Consider the following 16,948-nt stretch of genomic DNA (forward strand, 5'->3'; position numbering starts at 1 on the left):
CAAACCAGTAGTCTACAAATTCGTACGAGATGACCTTAACCTTACCCCACAATACCTAAATAATGTTAAGCCACTGCAACTGAGAACCACTATGGACACTTGGGTTAGACCAGGCAGTAGACTACTTCGATACTACCTTCTCTAACATCCTTAACAGTTTAGCTCCCAGCAGAAAGATCAGAGTTAAAGTGATCTACGCACCCTGGCAAAATAGGGACAACAGAGCCTTACTAAAAGCTAGAGATAAAGCCTGGAAAATCTGGAAAACTGACAACCCCCCTAGTTCCAGGCAATACTATCAACAACTTAGAAACAAGGCCAAGGCTGAATCCAAAATAAACAAACAAAACTATTTTCTTAGCGCCCAAAGGAAATATTCAAATAATCCACAAAAATTCTGGCATGCCATTAACTCCCTACTAAAGCCAGGCAAAACCACTACTCCAGCACCCAGCTCTACTAACAATACCCTAGACATAGTTTCATAATTTAATAACCATTTTACTAAATCCATCTTAGCCCTGTCCAGTCAAATAACCAAAAACAGTCTACCTCAATCACAACCTAACCTAACCTCTTTCAGCCTATCACCAGTGACCACCTCAACTATCAAAAAATTCCTCCTAAAACTAAAGCCAATCACAATGGCAGCTGATAACATACCTGCTGCATACCTAAAAATGGCTAGTGACTCCCTATCATATCCTGTCTCCATCCTTATCAACCGCTCCATTCTAGAATTTTACATACCCAAACTATGGAAAGTATTACACATCATTCCTCTCCATAAAGGAGGTAATTCTTACGAAATTTTCCAACTACCGATCTGTTGCCATCCTTTGCCCCTTATCCAAACTTCTTGAGAAATGCATCCACTTGCAAGTGATGACATTTCTTAACACACACAACCACTCAACATGGTTTCCGTCCACATCACAGCACTACCACAGCCCTTCTCTCCTTCACTAATTATATAAACCTTCACAGGAATGATAACAAATATGTATCAGCCATTTTCCTAGACCTCTCAAAAGCATTTGATATGGCCTCCCACTATATTCTACTAGACTCACTAACATCATTATCCTTCACCTCCTCTACTATAGCCTGGTTCAGAAGCTACCTATCTGACAGGCAACAATCAGTCCAGTGGAAGGGAACTCTGTCTACACAACTTCCAACCACCATAGGAGTCCCACAGGGCTCTATACTGGGCCCGCTATTGTTCTCTATTTTCACAAATAACCTCAATAGCTCTACACAACATGCCACACTCATACAATATGCGGATGATTCATCCCTGATCTGCTCCGCCTCATCTCCCATCACCCTACATACACTCACTCAAGATACCTTTAACTCAGTAGAAAAATGGATATCAGGTATCCAACTAATTCTAAATCACAAAAGGACAAAACTGCTATTATTTGCCCCTACTAGATAAAAAAACCTCTCCTTTACCATAACATCTAAGGACGGCACCACCATCTACCCTTCTAACCACACCAAACTTTTGGGCATTGAAATAGACAACAATCTCCACTTTGATGTTCACATTTCACATACCATAAAACTAGTACACAAAAAACTAGGCTCCCTATACAGGGATAAGTCCTTTCTCTCACAAAAAGCAAGAGTCACTCTTGCACAAAGCCACCACGTCTCAACTCTATTATACGCAGCACCAATCTTTACCCAAATCAGATAATGTGACCTAGACAAACTAGAATCATGCTACAATAAAATAGCTAAGTTTGTTACTAACTCAACCTATAGAACCCATCACTGTGCTGCACTAAAAGAACTAAAATGGCTTGAGCTACCACAGTTACTTAACTATCACCAGCTGGGCACAGCCTACAATATTCTCAAATATCCTGAAAAAAAACCCTCATTATCCAACCTACTTACTATCTATACTGCAAACCGGTACCTAAGATCCAGTGAAAAATCTCTCCTCGCCATCACCAAGGCTAACAATAATGCATGGAAAGCGCTGTACTCCCACACTGTTGCCAGAAATTGGAACTCTTTTCACCTATCTGTGTCCACTGCCCCCTCCACATCCATGTTCAAAAACTCCCTCAAATCGCACCTTCTTAGTACCTGGTTATGACCTTGTATTACATAACCTTACCCATACTATTAACTCTCCAAACTACTCTCTGATCACATGCTGGATCTCTGATCCCCTGTAGGCTTGGTCATCTGAAAGGGTACTTTTAACTGTAGAATCTTACTTGATATATTTTCTTCTCTTACCAATGTATAACTGACATTTTCTTTTTACCCATGTTCTACATCTTCTTTTACCTGGAGTGTTTTATTAATTTCTTGTTATATTACTATGCTCAGCATATATGATAAAACCTGTTTTTTGTATTATGCTGGGTGTACTGTAATTGACATTGTCTTTTACCTATGTTCTATATCTTCTTTTACCTGGAGTGTTTTATTAATTTCTTGTTATATTACTATGCTCAGCATACATGATGTAACCTGTTTTATGTATTATGCTGGATGTACTGTATTTGTATAACTTGATGCTGGAGCTTTTCTCCCCAGGCATCTGCTGAAAATGGATCTAGTCCAGTCGGAATTCCCGGTTAACAAATGTAAAATAAATAAATAAACAGTAGACCCGTAACCCACAGATTGATCTTGGGGCCTCTGTTGTTTGGGATATAATTTTCTGAGGTGCAGGCCAAAATCAGTGGGCTATGGCTGACCAAGTTTGTAGATGACTGCAAGCTGGGCACTGTCATCAATTCCCCTAGTGATGTGGACATCCTCCAAGAGGGTCTCACCCAAACAATGACTGGTGCCAGAAACATGGCCTCAAGGTGAATACCAAAAATGCATCATTATCCCCTTTGGGGAGAGTGACATCCCCACAAATGTTCTCATTAATAACAACATCCAAAGCAAGCAATTAGTTGTGAGGGATTTGGGCACCCAGGTTGACAGCAACCTGACTTTTGACCACCATGTTACTTTTGTTGTATGGAAAGCTTTCTACATGACCTATCTCATAAGTAAGTGTATCTCATAGGTTCATAGGTTCATAGGTAGGTACTAGGCTATTGGCCCTAGGGCCTATATAAGCCTAGCCAAAAAATGTACCCTGGCTTTTGCCACCCAGGAAAATTATTTTCCTGTGCCCCTGTTGAGCAGAGCCACAGAAGTGATCCCTGGGGTGAATTCCCCATTTCCCATCCAATCATCAAGATTTTTCTTGAAGAGTGCTAATGAGGAGCTCTGTTTGACATAGACAGGTAGTCTGTTCCAGAGTATGGGAAGTCTCTGGGACAGGAATCTATCCCTCCAGCATGTTCTGTTTATTGTGGTGACAAGATTTAGGTCCCTAGAGCATGTAGCTCGAAGGGGATTGGGATTTCTTTAAGTGGGGCATGTCCAACAGCTTTGGGTTTGACATAGCTTTGTATGTTAGGCAGAGATCACCCCTGAGTAGGTGATATGTGATGGAGTAAAGCTGTAGTTTTTTGAGACGGTCTGCGTAGGGTATCTGTTTGAGGCCAGTAATCCTCTTTGTGAGGTATTTCTGTGGTCTTTCCAGTTGTTGTAGATGTCTTGTGAGGTACATACCAAAAGGGGCGTTGTACTCTATAATGGGTCTAATGAGTGATTAGTAGAGGGGAACAATGACCTCTTTTTTTCTGGATGAGTATTCTTTTGTGATGAGATGAGCCACGTAGAAGGATTTCCTGACCACTGTGGCGATGTGATTATCAAAGGAGAGACTACTGTCCACCTGTGTCCCAAGGTCTCTTATCACATTTTTGGCATTAAGTAGACTACCAGCTATGTGGTAGTTCATGGGTACAGAGTTTTTACCAAAGGGATGACAATACACTTTTGGCATTGAGCTTCAGGCCATGGCTTTGACACCAGGTATCTGTCTCAGTGAGGCCCTTTTGTAGTTTGTCCACATCGTTAGGAGTTTCGATTATGGCTCCTAGTTTGCAGTCATCTGCAAACTTTGTTAGCCAAAGACCTTCTGTGTTAGCCTGCACTTCAGAGAAGTAGATACCAAACAGGAGAGGATCCAGGACTGAACCCTGTGGTACTCCACTTGTCACTGGTCTGAAGTCGGATTTGGAATCCGCTACTTTCACAGTGTGGGTTCTGTCCATGAGCCAGTTGGCAACCCATCTTGTGACATAGGGATTTATACCTAGTTTAGTGAGCTTATCTATAATTCCAGAGTGGGGGATGGTGTCAAAAGCCTTGGCGAGATCTAGATAAGCTGTGTGAACCATTTTACCCTCATCTATGGCTTTGGTGACTGCTTCAAAGAAGTCAATCAGGTTTAGGAGACATGATCTGCCTTTTACAAATACAAACTGGGTAGGGTCCAAAGTTTGGAGATTACCAATGTCTTTGTTTATGAGTTCCATGATGATACGTTCCATGGCTTTGCAGACCAGGCTTGTCAGGCTAATGGGGTGGTAGTTCCCGGGGTCCATCATGGCTCCCCCTTTGTAGAGTGGGATAACCGTCACGGTGCGCCATTCAGTGGGTACAAAGCCTGAGGTGTGGCTATGATTGAACATGGTACTTGGGTAGGGTGCCAGTTCATTCTGTAGTTCTTGTAGAACGCAGCCTGGGATATTGTCAGTTCCCATGGATGCTGTGTTCTTGGCTTTGGAGAGTGTGTTTTTTTTACCTGTGCAGCCATGATTATAGGAACTTTGCATTCTTTCGGTATAGAGATGGGCCCTTTAGGGGGTGAGAGGGGGGTAAAGTTAGCACTGAACCTATCTGCTAGGATGCTGGCAATATCAGTTGGTTCTGTATATTTAGTGCCATTGTGCTGTAACTCAGAGCAGATCTGAGTGTTCCCATTGAGATTCTTGACATAGCTATAGAATGCTTTGTGGTTGTCTTTAGAGTCAGTGGCAATTTTGTTTTTGTAACTAGCTTTGGAGGATTTTATGAGGGATCTCAGCTTCTTACTGAGGTTGATCAGGGAGTTCCTCCAGTCATGAGATTTTACTCTTTTTTGCAACAGTTTCTTTCTTCTGTTGTAGAGTTTGTTTATGGCAGAGGACCACCAGATTGTCTTCCTTTTTTTGGAAGATAACATCTTGGTTCTATTAGGGAAAGCATGATCCATGCACTCGTGTAAGTGCTTATAAAGTGCATTTGTGTAGGATTCAGCAGTCATACCTCTATTGTCCGCCTGCATGGTTGTCATGAAATTTGCCATTTCTGTCTTAAGAAGTGCGAAGTTGGCTTTGGAGACGTTTTTTACGATGGTTTCCCTAATTGGGGGTGGGGGTGGGATGTGGATGTCTAGGCTGATTACCTTGTGGTCGGATCTGACCAACGAGGAATTGACCTCTGGTGTGGAACACCGGTTTCCCATGTTGGTAATGACCAGGTCTATGATACTGCTGCCCCTGGTGGGGGTGTGAATAAGTTGATCCAAGGTGTTGAAATTTATGAATTCTAGAAAATGTTGAGCAAAAGAGTTGGTACATGAGTAGTTTTCCCAGTTAATGGTGGGGTAGTTGAAATCACCCATTATTAGGGCGTTGGGTTGTACCCTAATACTTTCCAGTGTATCAAGAAATGAGGAGTGTGAATCCTGGGGCATGGTGGGGGGTCTGTCGCAAGCTACAATTTGGATTGCGGTCTTGCCCAGAGTTAGCTTCACTTGGATAATCTTGGATGCATTATGCCGTGCAACTAGCCTGGAGGTGTGGCTATCCTTAATGAATATGGACACACCTCCACCTTTAGTGCTTCGTTCTGGGTTAGGTGGCCGAAAGGTATGGTATGAATTGTAGCCTGGTAATGCAGGGGTGCTCTCTGGAGCTTTGAACCAGGTTCTGTCACTGCACAGATGTCAATGTTATCCATTTTAAGGAGTGCCTCAAGTGAGTGCATTTTGACATTTAGACTTCTCATCCAGGAACAAGGAGGTCATAATATCCCTGTATTCTTTCCTTATAAGGCCCATTGTTGAGTACAACGCCTCTTTCAGCATGTACCTCTCAAAGCACATGCAGCAGCTGGAGAGACCACAGAGGTTCCTCACCAGGAGAATCCAGGGTCTCAAACCTTTACCCTACACAAATAGGCTAAAAGCCCTGTCCCTCTACTCAGTTTCATACAGACACCTCAGAGGTAACCTCTGTCTGGCATACAAAGCATCTCAGACCCTGCCTTGATGGAACTGCTACAAATCTGCAAGTCAAGCTCCGCTCAAGTAACCTACATGTGTGACCTCAACCTGGTCTGTAACAGCAATAGGACTTGTTGGCAGGACAGATTTGTGTCCTAGAGACTCCCCTCATCTGTGGAATAGACTCCCTCTCCACATCAAATGAGTACCTCATTATCCCTTTTTAAGCGCAACCTGGACAACTGGACAGGAAACAGAAAATACACCCCCTGGGATTCCACGTATGTCCCTGCTGGACAGGGGCATTGGGTGCTGACTTGTCTAAACATGGGCTAAACTCCTGCCTAGGCTTATAAGGGCTTCAGGACCAATAGCCTAGTAACTTCCCATGATCCTATTATCCTACATATAATTATAAGTTAACCATTGTTTCCCTGGTGGGCTATACTGACTGCATGGGCATTTCTGTTAGGCTAATTTATAGTTCTTACCACTCTGAACATGAAAAGAAAGGAAGTTTAGCTACACAATGGATATGAAATAGAGCAAAACAAAATTGTATTTGTCTAATTTAAAAAATAAACGTTATATGTTTAAATGAAATTTGACCAATGTACTGCATATAAAAAAGACATGAAATGATAATCCAGGAATTTTAGGCTTCTCTATGTTTGTAACTGAGAGAATGGAAGGCGGTCACTGCAGTTAACTTACACTGTGATGTTAAAATGAAGGGCTAATTTGCTATTGATGCTTCATACCTTGCTATTTAAATTAGAAAAATAATGACACGGGATGGAACTGTCATGATAACTATTTAACAGGTTTAATTTCTCCCCTGGCACTGAAGTAATATAATATTTGCAGCCTGAGATTTTAAATAATTTGAATAACATACTAATTAGCCTTTATGTGGTTTAAGACCAAACATATCCCTTATACAGTAAGAATACGGTAATCTGGTTGGATAACAGTTTAGAATATCTAAAACATGACAACGGTGTTTATTTTAAAAAGTCAACATGGATCCAATAAAGTGTATATATGATCTGAAAGAAGACACTGTGACTAATAAAAAAAAAATCGTAAATATAATGGAATTTAATGTGATGTTTGCAGCCTATGAATGAAATGATACTAAACAATTCTGCCAGCCATAGCTGGAGGTATGATCATTTCCTGTTCTTCTAATCTCATATGTTGAAAAATTGGTGAATTATTTTTTCTACATACTAGCATTAACCTGTTCATATGATTTTAGTCCATAAAGAAACAAGCATTACAGAAATATAACAAATAGTGTTTCGTGATTCTTGTCCGCACACTCGTTATTGCTTGTGGTATTGCCCTGCTGTAAATGGCAGTTCTGGCTAAGTTATTTTTCAGAACAGTGCTATATTATTATTGATCACGTTAATGGAACAAAATGCAACAGATGAGAGTACCCAGTTATCAGCATCTCTGTATTGCTGAAATGTAGCCTCATAGGTTCACAAGATAAGTGCATTTATTCAAAATATTGTACTTCTTCAGCTCTTTTAGATAACGTTATTATCACATTATCAGGCCTAAAATAAGTTTAGTAGAATTACATCATTTTCTTAGGTTAAGGATAACAGTGACTGATTTTTGTGCAGATTCAAAATATATCCAGAAATCAACAGTCAATATGGGCCTGAGTAATGGTCAGCAGACCCTGTGGTACTGGACCCAAGAGATAGGTGATTAATCAATATCCTGGGAATGAAATGGAGTACCAATCAGTGAGGTCTTTGTGCATACAAAATGAGATAGTTGAGGGAGTTGTTAGGAAGAAGCCTGTTGTATGTGATTGATGAACTAGTCTGGGCCCTGGATGGTGAAAACATCTTGTGTTATCATCCAGTCAGATGTGACAAGACCAATTCCATTTGACAGTATAAGACTATACAGGATTCCGTGTTCTATGGGGATAAAGAGAGGATAAAAGGAAAGGAAAGTGTTTTTGTGTCCTCAGTGGGGGAGGGGATCATTTCACTAGAGCAACATAAAAACCATGGATTAAAATAAATGTAGGCTTTTCATAAAACTCAGGATAAAAGTTTTAAGTACTAATATCTGAACAGGGGGTACAGTTTTTTCTATCTAGATAACAGTAATACAAAATAAGCAACACTATCGGCTTCAGCCAGGTTGACTAAGACTGCGTGCTGTGAGTAATTTTAAGCTGCTACAGTACATTAATCAAGACCATGTTCCTTTTAGAAAGCCAGTGTTGCTAGAAAACACACTTCCTGAAGAGAATGCTGTTTTCCAGACTACGACAGAATTCCTCTTCCTCTGTTTTGGCCTATATACTACTGTTACTATTATTATTATTATTATTGCTATTATTTATACTTATAAGTGTATTTACCATTTAGCTGATACCACATTTTATCATAAGTGAAGAAATAACAATACTGAAATTCCAAAAATCAATCAATAAATGTGGGAGGAAAAGCTTTACATAATTTCAGGGGAACCAAGGTAGCATGATTATGTTCCACATGGAAGTTTGAAATGGCAGCTAGCTGAACTTTAATAGTAGAATAACTGACTCCTTAATGAAATATGGAAGCTGGGAACTACAATACAACTGGTATTGGGGCTGAAAGAGGATCCAAATTTCTCTGTGAGGCCTAAATAGAGAATCTATTTCACTTACAAAAAATGTAAATCTTTTTTGGTGGATGGTCTTTGGGAGAATATGAATCACTTGGGAACAGATTCTGGACAGACTAGCCATCATAAGAAATGGAGAAACCATGCAGTCAACTTGAGGGCTTGAATGTCCGGATAAGGCATTATGGATGGGTGCAACAGAAGGTCTGGATCGGGATCCAACACCCAAGGTGGGTGTACCAAATCAGGCCAAACCAAGGGAAATCACACCAGGCCAGACAGGGGCAATGAGGATCACCTTGATCTTCCTCTGCAATGCTTTCTGCAAGGATTTTGGAGTCAAGTGGAACAGAAAGGCCAGTCTTGTGTCAGAGCATCCATCGGTGACTCCCCCTCCAACAGAATCAGTGCAAAGAACCTGCTGCATTTGGTGCTAATGGGAGAGGCAAAGAGATTGCATCATGGCTGACCCCAATGACCCCACTGAGGGAATATATGATTTGCTACTGGTGAAATGAGGGACCACTCATAATGCAGCAGAATAGATCTGCTCTGCCTGTCTGCTAGTATGTTGGATTTCCCTGGTATGTCCACTGCTATCAGAAAATGATCAGAAGAAACTGCCCATTGCTACACTCATCGCTTCTTGACACAGACGGTAGGATCATGTTCCTGCTTGTTTACCAGACTACTGGCATGCTGTCTGTCTGGATTGAAATCATCTCTAGAGGGAGGACATACTTTAAGGCTTGCAATGCTCAGAGGTCTGCCCATATCTCTAAGACATTTATGTGAAGATTGGGCTCAGATGTGAACCACATGCCTTCAATCAATTTTCCCATGTAATGCCCCCCACCCACCTAGGTGGGAAGCGTCCATGGTCACTCTGGCATTTTCTTTGGGGGGATGGGGGGATGGGTGTACCAAATACAATTTTGGAGATTGAATCCAACATTCCATGTGAGTCCAACAAATGTTGGTCAAATGAATCTGAAAACTCATGGACTGATATCTTATGGGCCACTGAACTACCAGTGTCCACTGAAGAACCATGTAATATATTTCCAAGAGGATTAAGGTAATGGAAGAAGCCATTGATCCCCACCCTGGGAGGTGGCACTTGGAGGGAAAGCAGCTGTATGGCCTGATCATGTAAAGTGGATAACGTGGTTGCTGGCAATCTCACTGTCTGTGTGGCTGTATGCACGTGGGCCCCTATGAGCTCTGATATCTGCTCTGGAGAAAACTGTGACTTGTCCTGATTCACTGCAATTCCCAAACTGGTTCAACTACCACCACCATGCATTTGGTGAGCATCTAGGGTGTCATAGTGAGTCAAAAGAGCAAGACTCTGAACTGACAGTGAATGGCTCCCTGCCAAAAGTGAAGATACTTCCTGGAGCATCTGTCCATTTTGATGTAGTAGTATGCATCCTGAAGATCTGTCACGCACATCCAATCATCCTTCCTCAGCAAGATGAAGATAATCTGCATCATGACCACCCGGTTCTTCATGTGTTTGACATACTGGTTTAGATGACTGAGTTCCAGAATTGGCCTGTGGTCCTTGTTCTGTTTTTTGGCACCAAAAAAATATTGAGTAACTTCCAAATTCTTGATGGCCTGGTGGGTCCTCCTACATGACTCAGTTGTCTAGCAGCTTCTTTATTTCCATAACTGTTGCTTCTCTTTGAGAGAGTGGAATGTTGGGAAGTTTCCTTTTTGATGACAGCGGGCAAAGAAAGTGAATGCAGCAGCCTCTGGTAATAACTGTCTGCACTCAAATGTCTGTGGTGATGGATGTCCAGAATTCTGGGTGCAGAGATTAGTGGCCCCTTACTGCCTCCAGAGAACAGCAGTCAAGCAACTGTTCAGCAGCCTGATAAAGGCTCTCAGAGAATGGACCCCTGAAGCCTTGGTTCTGCAGGCCTCTTCTGCCATGTGGGTGACGTCCAACATTAGCATTCTCCCCTCTGCCTCGGGGGGGGGGGTCTATCTCCAGAAGTGTCTTGAGAAATCTCCCTGGGATTTCCACAGTTTATTATGCCCTTTCTGGTTTCTACAAGAGATCCTCTTGGGGGTAGAAAACAATATGCCTACGGCAAATAGGGTTTTCTCAGTCTGTTCACTTCTGGGAAGTGTGTCTTTGACCTTGGGTCCAAACAGAGTTGACCCATTGAATGGGACATTTATACAGAACATTTTAAAAGACTCCGTAAAATTATACAAGTACATCCAAGCATATCACCTTACAGTTATGCTGGAAACCACTACTCTTGAAACACCTTCCATAGTGCTGGAGATCAGATGTATGCAGGCATTCAATAGGGACTGTAGAGTGGCCAGTTGTTAGTCAACTGATTTTGTGTACTCCACAGACATGGCCCTGAGACAGATTTGGAAAGCTCCTTAGACAAATCTTTCTGGAACCTAGTCATGTGTGCCAAGTAATTCAGCAACCTCAGGCAAAGGTAGCTGAAGCATAAATTTGCTTCCCAAATCTATCTAAAGTCCTAGATGTTCTGTTAGGAAGATGGACAGATGAGCTCTCCTTGGTGAGCTCTTTCTTAGTTGCTGCCACTATTACCATGGTGTTCACCACAGTGCCCTTACTCCAGTGTGAGCAATACTTAGGAGTTAAATGTTTCTTGGGTATTAATTCCATAACATCTGGCTCCTTCCATGTCCACTGAGAAATGAGGTCCACCATCTCACCTGCTGGGGGGACCACCCAGGAAGTAACTGAATCAGTTCCAAAAGTCTCAGAGAGTACCAACTCTTCCTGGGAAGAGGCTTTGGAAGATCAACCTCTTTCTGTCTCAAAAGTTTTAGGATATCCCCAAATAAGACATTCTCAAGTGGTGATCTGGGGGAGACCCCTCTCCTTCATCAAAATTAATGTCTTCTGTGAGTAATTCCTTGGGGGGAGTAAGTGTGTCTCCTCTTACACACATGTTTCTGAGGAGCCTCAATTGGGGGAATGGTCCAAAGAGGACTCAGAACACTGAAACATATCCTAAGTACAGCCTTGAGGCTAATAGGAACCAGCTGCCCCATGGGACAGAGTGTGAAGGCACATGACCCAGGGCTATTCACTATGGGGTAGAAGGAAGTGAGAGGGGAAGAAAGTCCGTTCCCCAACACTGGAGAGAACTCTCTCAACAGCCTCGAAGGAAGAAGTTGAGAGAAACCCAGGACCACCCTGGCAGGTGATGAGGCAACCACACCAAAATGATCAATGGGACATCCCCAACCCTACTTTGAGACAGAAGCCAGAGCTGAGCTGTCTAACACCAAGGGTCTGAGAGGAAGAGATGGCTCTGACAACTTCAGAGTTGAACCCCTTCCCTGAATTCAAAATGCCTGGAGCCAGTGGAAATGAGCTGAAGCAACAATTGAGGATGACCATATCCTTGGATCCAACATGGAAGACTCTGGGTGACATTTCACATCCTGAATCCATGAAGCTGAGGGTCAGGTCAGGGTACGAGCAGCCATAGGTGAGGGAGAAATTTCAAAACTCACAGGTCTGATGGGAGATGGAGATGGAAGACCCACTGGCATTTGGTTCCTGAGGAATATCCTCATCATTTATCCACATCGTCCTCTGTTAAATTCCTGGTAGACTTGAGTGATCTCAAGAAAGAAGAAGAAGGTGTCCTCTCTTGCAGAAAAGGGTAATATAGTCTAGGGGAGACTGGTCATGGTGAGAACCTCAGCTCATCTAAGGGTGGAGTTCTGGATTTCCTTGAGAATGGATCTGAGGGATTGGTAGGATCCAAGGATTTTGGTCTTTTAGTGGTTGGAGCCAAAGCTGGAGTGAAGAAGGAGCATGGTCAGGGGATTACTCCCTCATTTCTTTGCCCTTTTCCATGAGCTTCTTCTTCTTCTCTTTATGCTTATCTGATTTCTTTTTTTTTTTTGACAGAAGAGGAAGCTCCAGAAGCAGATTTTGAAGAATCTCCCACAGATGCAGGGAGAAGACCCTTTAAAACTTATTTATTCCGGTGCTCAGTAATGGCCCAGTGCTAAAAGGCCATACAAACTGAGCAGTCCTCATCCAAATGTGTGGCTCCTAAACAGTAGATGCAGTTTTCATGAGCAGCTGAACTGAAGAGTTTGTGGCTACATGCCACACATTTCTTAAATCCTGAAGGCTTATCTGCAATGACAGAGACTAAATGTTAAAGAACTCAACAAGACATCAAAGGGCCACCAACAATGATATTAATAACAGCACCTGAATAGAAAAAACAATTTTATTGTATCAGAAACTACCAACAATGGTATTATTAATACTAACCCAATGGAAAGTATGGAAAGTATGGAAAGAGGATGGCAAGGAAAAAAGGGTGCTAAAGGAGCGAGGTAAGTCCAAAATATGTTCCTTTCTTTTTTGGTAAGGGAAGGTAGACATTAGAATACAACAGGAGAGAAACACAAAAATAATTTCCCAATATAGTATCAAAAAACTGTAAGACAAAAAAGCAACTTAGCTGAGACAAGCCCAAGCCAGTGAATCTCATCTGAACTCAACAAATGGCAAACAAGAACTGAGGCAATGTTGCTGCTAGGAGAAGTTTATGGATAAGGGGAGGAGCCTGAGCTAGAGATACAAAAGTCTGAAGTGTCAGAAGTCGGCTCTAAAGACACATCAGTTGGGGAATGGCTAGAAAAAACATCAAATCAATATTTTTAAAGTATAAATTTTATATACATTCTGAACTTTTGTTATTCCTTTAAATACATTTTACAAATAACTAAATTCATTGTTTTACTTGTATTTACAATGTTTGTACTGTAAAAACTTTTAAGATGGGCAAAAACCTGAAGTATAGTATAAAACGTAAATCAGTGACACCATAATTAAGCATTTGAAACCTTTCACAACTCTTTGTAAGTGCCACTGTAACTAACTTGACCTGTTTTTTTATTGTCTGAATACATTGAAGAGGTATTTTTATAACAAAATTTAGAAAAGCCCAGACAGTGACACTGAACAGATACATACCTTGTTATAACGAGCTAAATAGGTGACTGCCAGACTCTGAGCTGCATCAGAAGAAAGAGGTCCAATTTCTTTAACGACAGGTAACAATGGTTGAAATATGGCAGGGAGTGTGGTTGCACTTAGCACACATCTACAGTTTAAGGATAGAAGGTGCTCCGTTAACAGCCAAAGCAGAAAGTCTGCGTCTGCAGAGCTCATGGTAAGCTGCAGTAATGCCAAAAAAAAAAAATCATGGTAAGCTTCAACACCACCAAATAAACCAATATAATTCTAGTGACATTAAAAGGCAGACAAATCTGGATTCTAAGCTAAAGGAGGCAATGTCTGAAAATATTACACTGAGTTAAACTACAGAAAACATACTAAATGTACACTTTGTGACTGTTCCTAACAAAGATAGGCACCTGTCTTTGAAAGCAGTAATAAAGCACTACTCACCATTTCAATTTTACATTTACACAGAAACGCATATTTCAACAGTAAATAAAGACTTTTTGGCCTACCTCTTCTACCCAACTCAGTGTTTACTGGATTAGTTAGACAAGGTCCCAAGAAAGCTGATCTGGGCAATACTGCAGTGGTTTGAAGTACCTGAAACACTGATAGAATTAGTGCAGGCTATGTACAAGGACCCAATGACTCAACTACGAACAGTGTTCGGCCTCACAGAGGGGGTCCCAGTGGGATTGGATGTACACCAGGGTTCAGCTTTGAGACCACTGCCGTTCATGCTGGTGATGGACTACATTAGCAAACAGGTCGAAGAGGGCAGATCAGCAAAGTTGTTGTATGCAGATGATGTGGTATTTCAGGCAGACTCTGAGCTAGAACTTTAGCAAAGGATAAGAGAATGGAATGCAAAACTGAAGGCACATGGGTAGAAACTAAGCATAGATAAGACAGTGGTAATGGCAGCAAATTGGGGAAATCAGAAGAAGCTGAGAATAGAGATAGAAGGGAAGATAGTGGAACAGGTAAAGAGCTTCAAGTATCTGGGGAGGTGGTTTTATTAGAAGGGAAGTCTGAATGAAGAGGTCAAAGCTAGAATCAGAGAGGCTGTGGCCAGCTGGAATAGAGTGTCAGGTGTAGTCTATGACAGAAGAATGCCAAAGAAGCTAAAAAGTAAGGTGTACAAGACAGTGGTGTGACCAGTACTACTGTATGGTATAGAAACCTGGGCAGTAAAGGCAAAACAGTTGAAGAAGCTAGAGGTGATGGAAATGAAATGCCTGAGAAGGGTGGTAGGATGTGCACTGTGGGACAGACAAAGAAATGAGGACATCAGAGCAGAAGCCAAAGTAGCTCCAATTGAAGAAAAGATCAAAGAGAACAGATTACGGTGTTTTGGACATATGTGCAGAAAAGCAGAAGACAATCTGGTGAAAAAGAATTGGGACAGACAGGAAGAAGTAAGAGGAAGTGAGGAAATCTAGCAAAGAGATGGATGGATTGTGTGAAAGAAGATCTGCGACAGTCAGGCATGAGTGTTGAAGAACACAAACCAAACTTAGAATTTCCAAAGACTGAACAAGCGAAAAACAGGCTGAAGGTGAATCCAGACCACCACACTGAACAGTTAAGTAATACGAACAGCAATTTATTGAAACGTAACGTTAAGCGCTTTTCATCTCGGTAGATGCCGAGACTTCCTCAGACAAAATTTAAAAACACTCCCCTCCCTTAAATACAGTTACTATTGGTCATATGCAACATACTCGCAAGTTGATTGGTTAGTAGTACATCTATTAGACTCAAGTACACATACAGACAAGTAAAATTGACATTGTATACTGAATAGAAGTTGTATGCAAAACTAAAGTCATTCAACATGTATGATTCTCTCCTACCAATAAGTAACATAAAATGTAGAGCAAACAAACGTGTTGTACAAAGTCTAAAAGACATCTCAACCCTAAAACAGGAATGTAATTGCTACAATGTAAAAAAAGTACGTCTAAAAATAATGCATACTGAAGCCTACTTCAATATGCAAACGTAGGACAACACATTGAAACTCAAAATAAAAAACATAAATAAAATGAAATAGAATAAAAATACATTATAAAAATATTAAATAATAAAAAAATAATAAATAATTCAACACCTATATATATATATATATATATATATATATATATATATATATATATATTAATTAATTATCTCAATAGGCTTCTTAATTTCAAAATACAATTAATAGTACAAGTTTCATTCAATCCGGGGAATGAACATGCATCTGTGCATATTTGCCAAAATAATTCCAAAACTTTTAACCTTACGGACTCAGGACCTCCTCTCTCATCTATGTTGATACAGTCGATGGCTCTGAATGAAAATTCGTGGTTTGGGTTTTCTGAAACATGCTTAGCTAAAGCATTGTTCAGTTTGGTCTTCTTAACGTGATAAATATGTTCATACACTCGATCGCAGAGCCTCCTATCCGTCTTCCTAATGTAAAAAGCAGTGCACTGTTGGCACTGTGCAAGATAAACCACGGCTTTTGATTGGCAGTTAAATTTTTGTTTGACCCTATATTTAGAATGTCCCAAACTAAAACATTCTCCTGTTGCCATGTGGTGACAAAAATTACACGTTACATTGAAACATGCCCCTCCTAGTTGAAACTCATGGGCCATTAACTTCTAAAAGTTGTTTTACATTTGTACCATGCTTCCACACAATCTTAGGGGCCTCAGGAAGTTTATTCCTCAATTCATTGTCATTGGAAATTAGGTTCCAGTTTTTCCAAAGGATAGATAAGATGACCTTACTGTCAATACTGAAAGGGATGAAAAGCCTTAAATAGGGAAAAACTTCCCTGTCTCTGTGGTGTAATCCCGTTTGTTGGATTGATACCTCATCTCTATGTAACTGGTTCAAAATTGGTTGATAAAACACCCATTTCCCTCTTAGTGCTGACTTCTTTGATTAGGTTATCAACTAGTTGGGTGGGGTAACACCGATCCAGGAACATACCTCTAAGTGTGTTACATTCCTCCAGAAAGTCGGGAAATCTGGATACTATGCGGGCAGCCCTGACGAGGTGACCCTTTATTACAGATCTTTTTTGATACCATGGTTGACAACTACTGAAATGAAGGAAAGTGTTCGAATAAGTATCTTTCCTGTAGATTCTGGCACAG

At 41.1% G+C, this 16,948-nt stretch overlaps 1 protein-coding gene across 1 annotated transcript in view; it reads right to left on the reverse strand.

Annotated features, from left to right (window-relative positions):
- Positions 1-16,948, reverse strand: part of LOC122800280 (uncharacterized protein K02A2.6-like) — a 247,206-nt gene that overhangs the window by 19,988 nt on the left and 210,270 nt on the right. Inside the window, exon 6 of the mRNA XM_044069768.1 lies at positions 13,806-14,009. Coding sequence (XP_043925703.1) covers positions 13,806-14,009 — 204 coding nt within the window. The remainder of the gene's footprint in view (positions 1-13,805; positions 14,010-16,948) is intronic.

The sequence above is a fragment of the Protopterus annectens genome, chromosome 4.part0 (assembly GCF_019279795.1).
Source record: "Protopterus annectens isolate FY-2018-M chromosome 4.part0, PAN1.0, whole genome shotgun sequence".
NCBI classification, from domain to species: Eukaryota; Metazoa; Chordata; order Ceratodontiformes; family Protopteridae; genus Protopterus; species Protopterus annectens.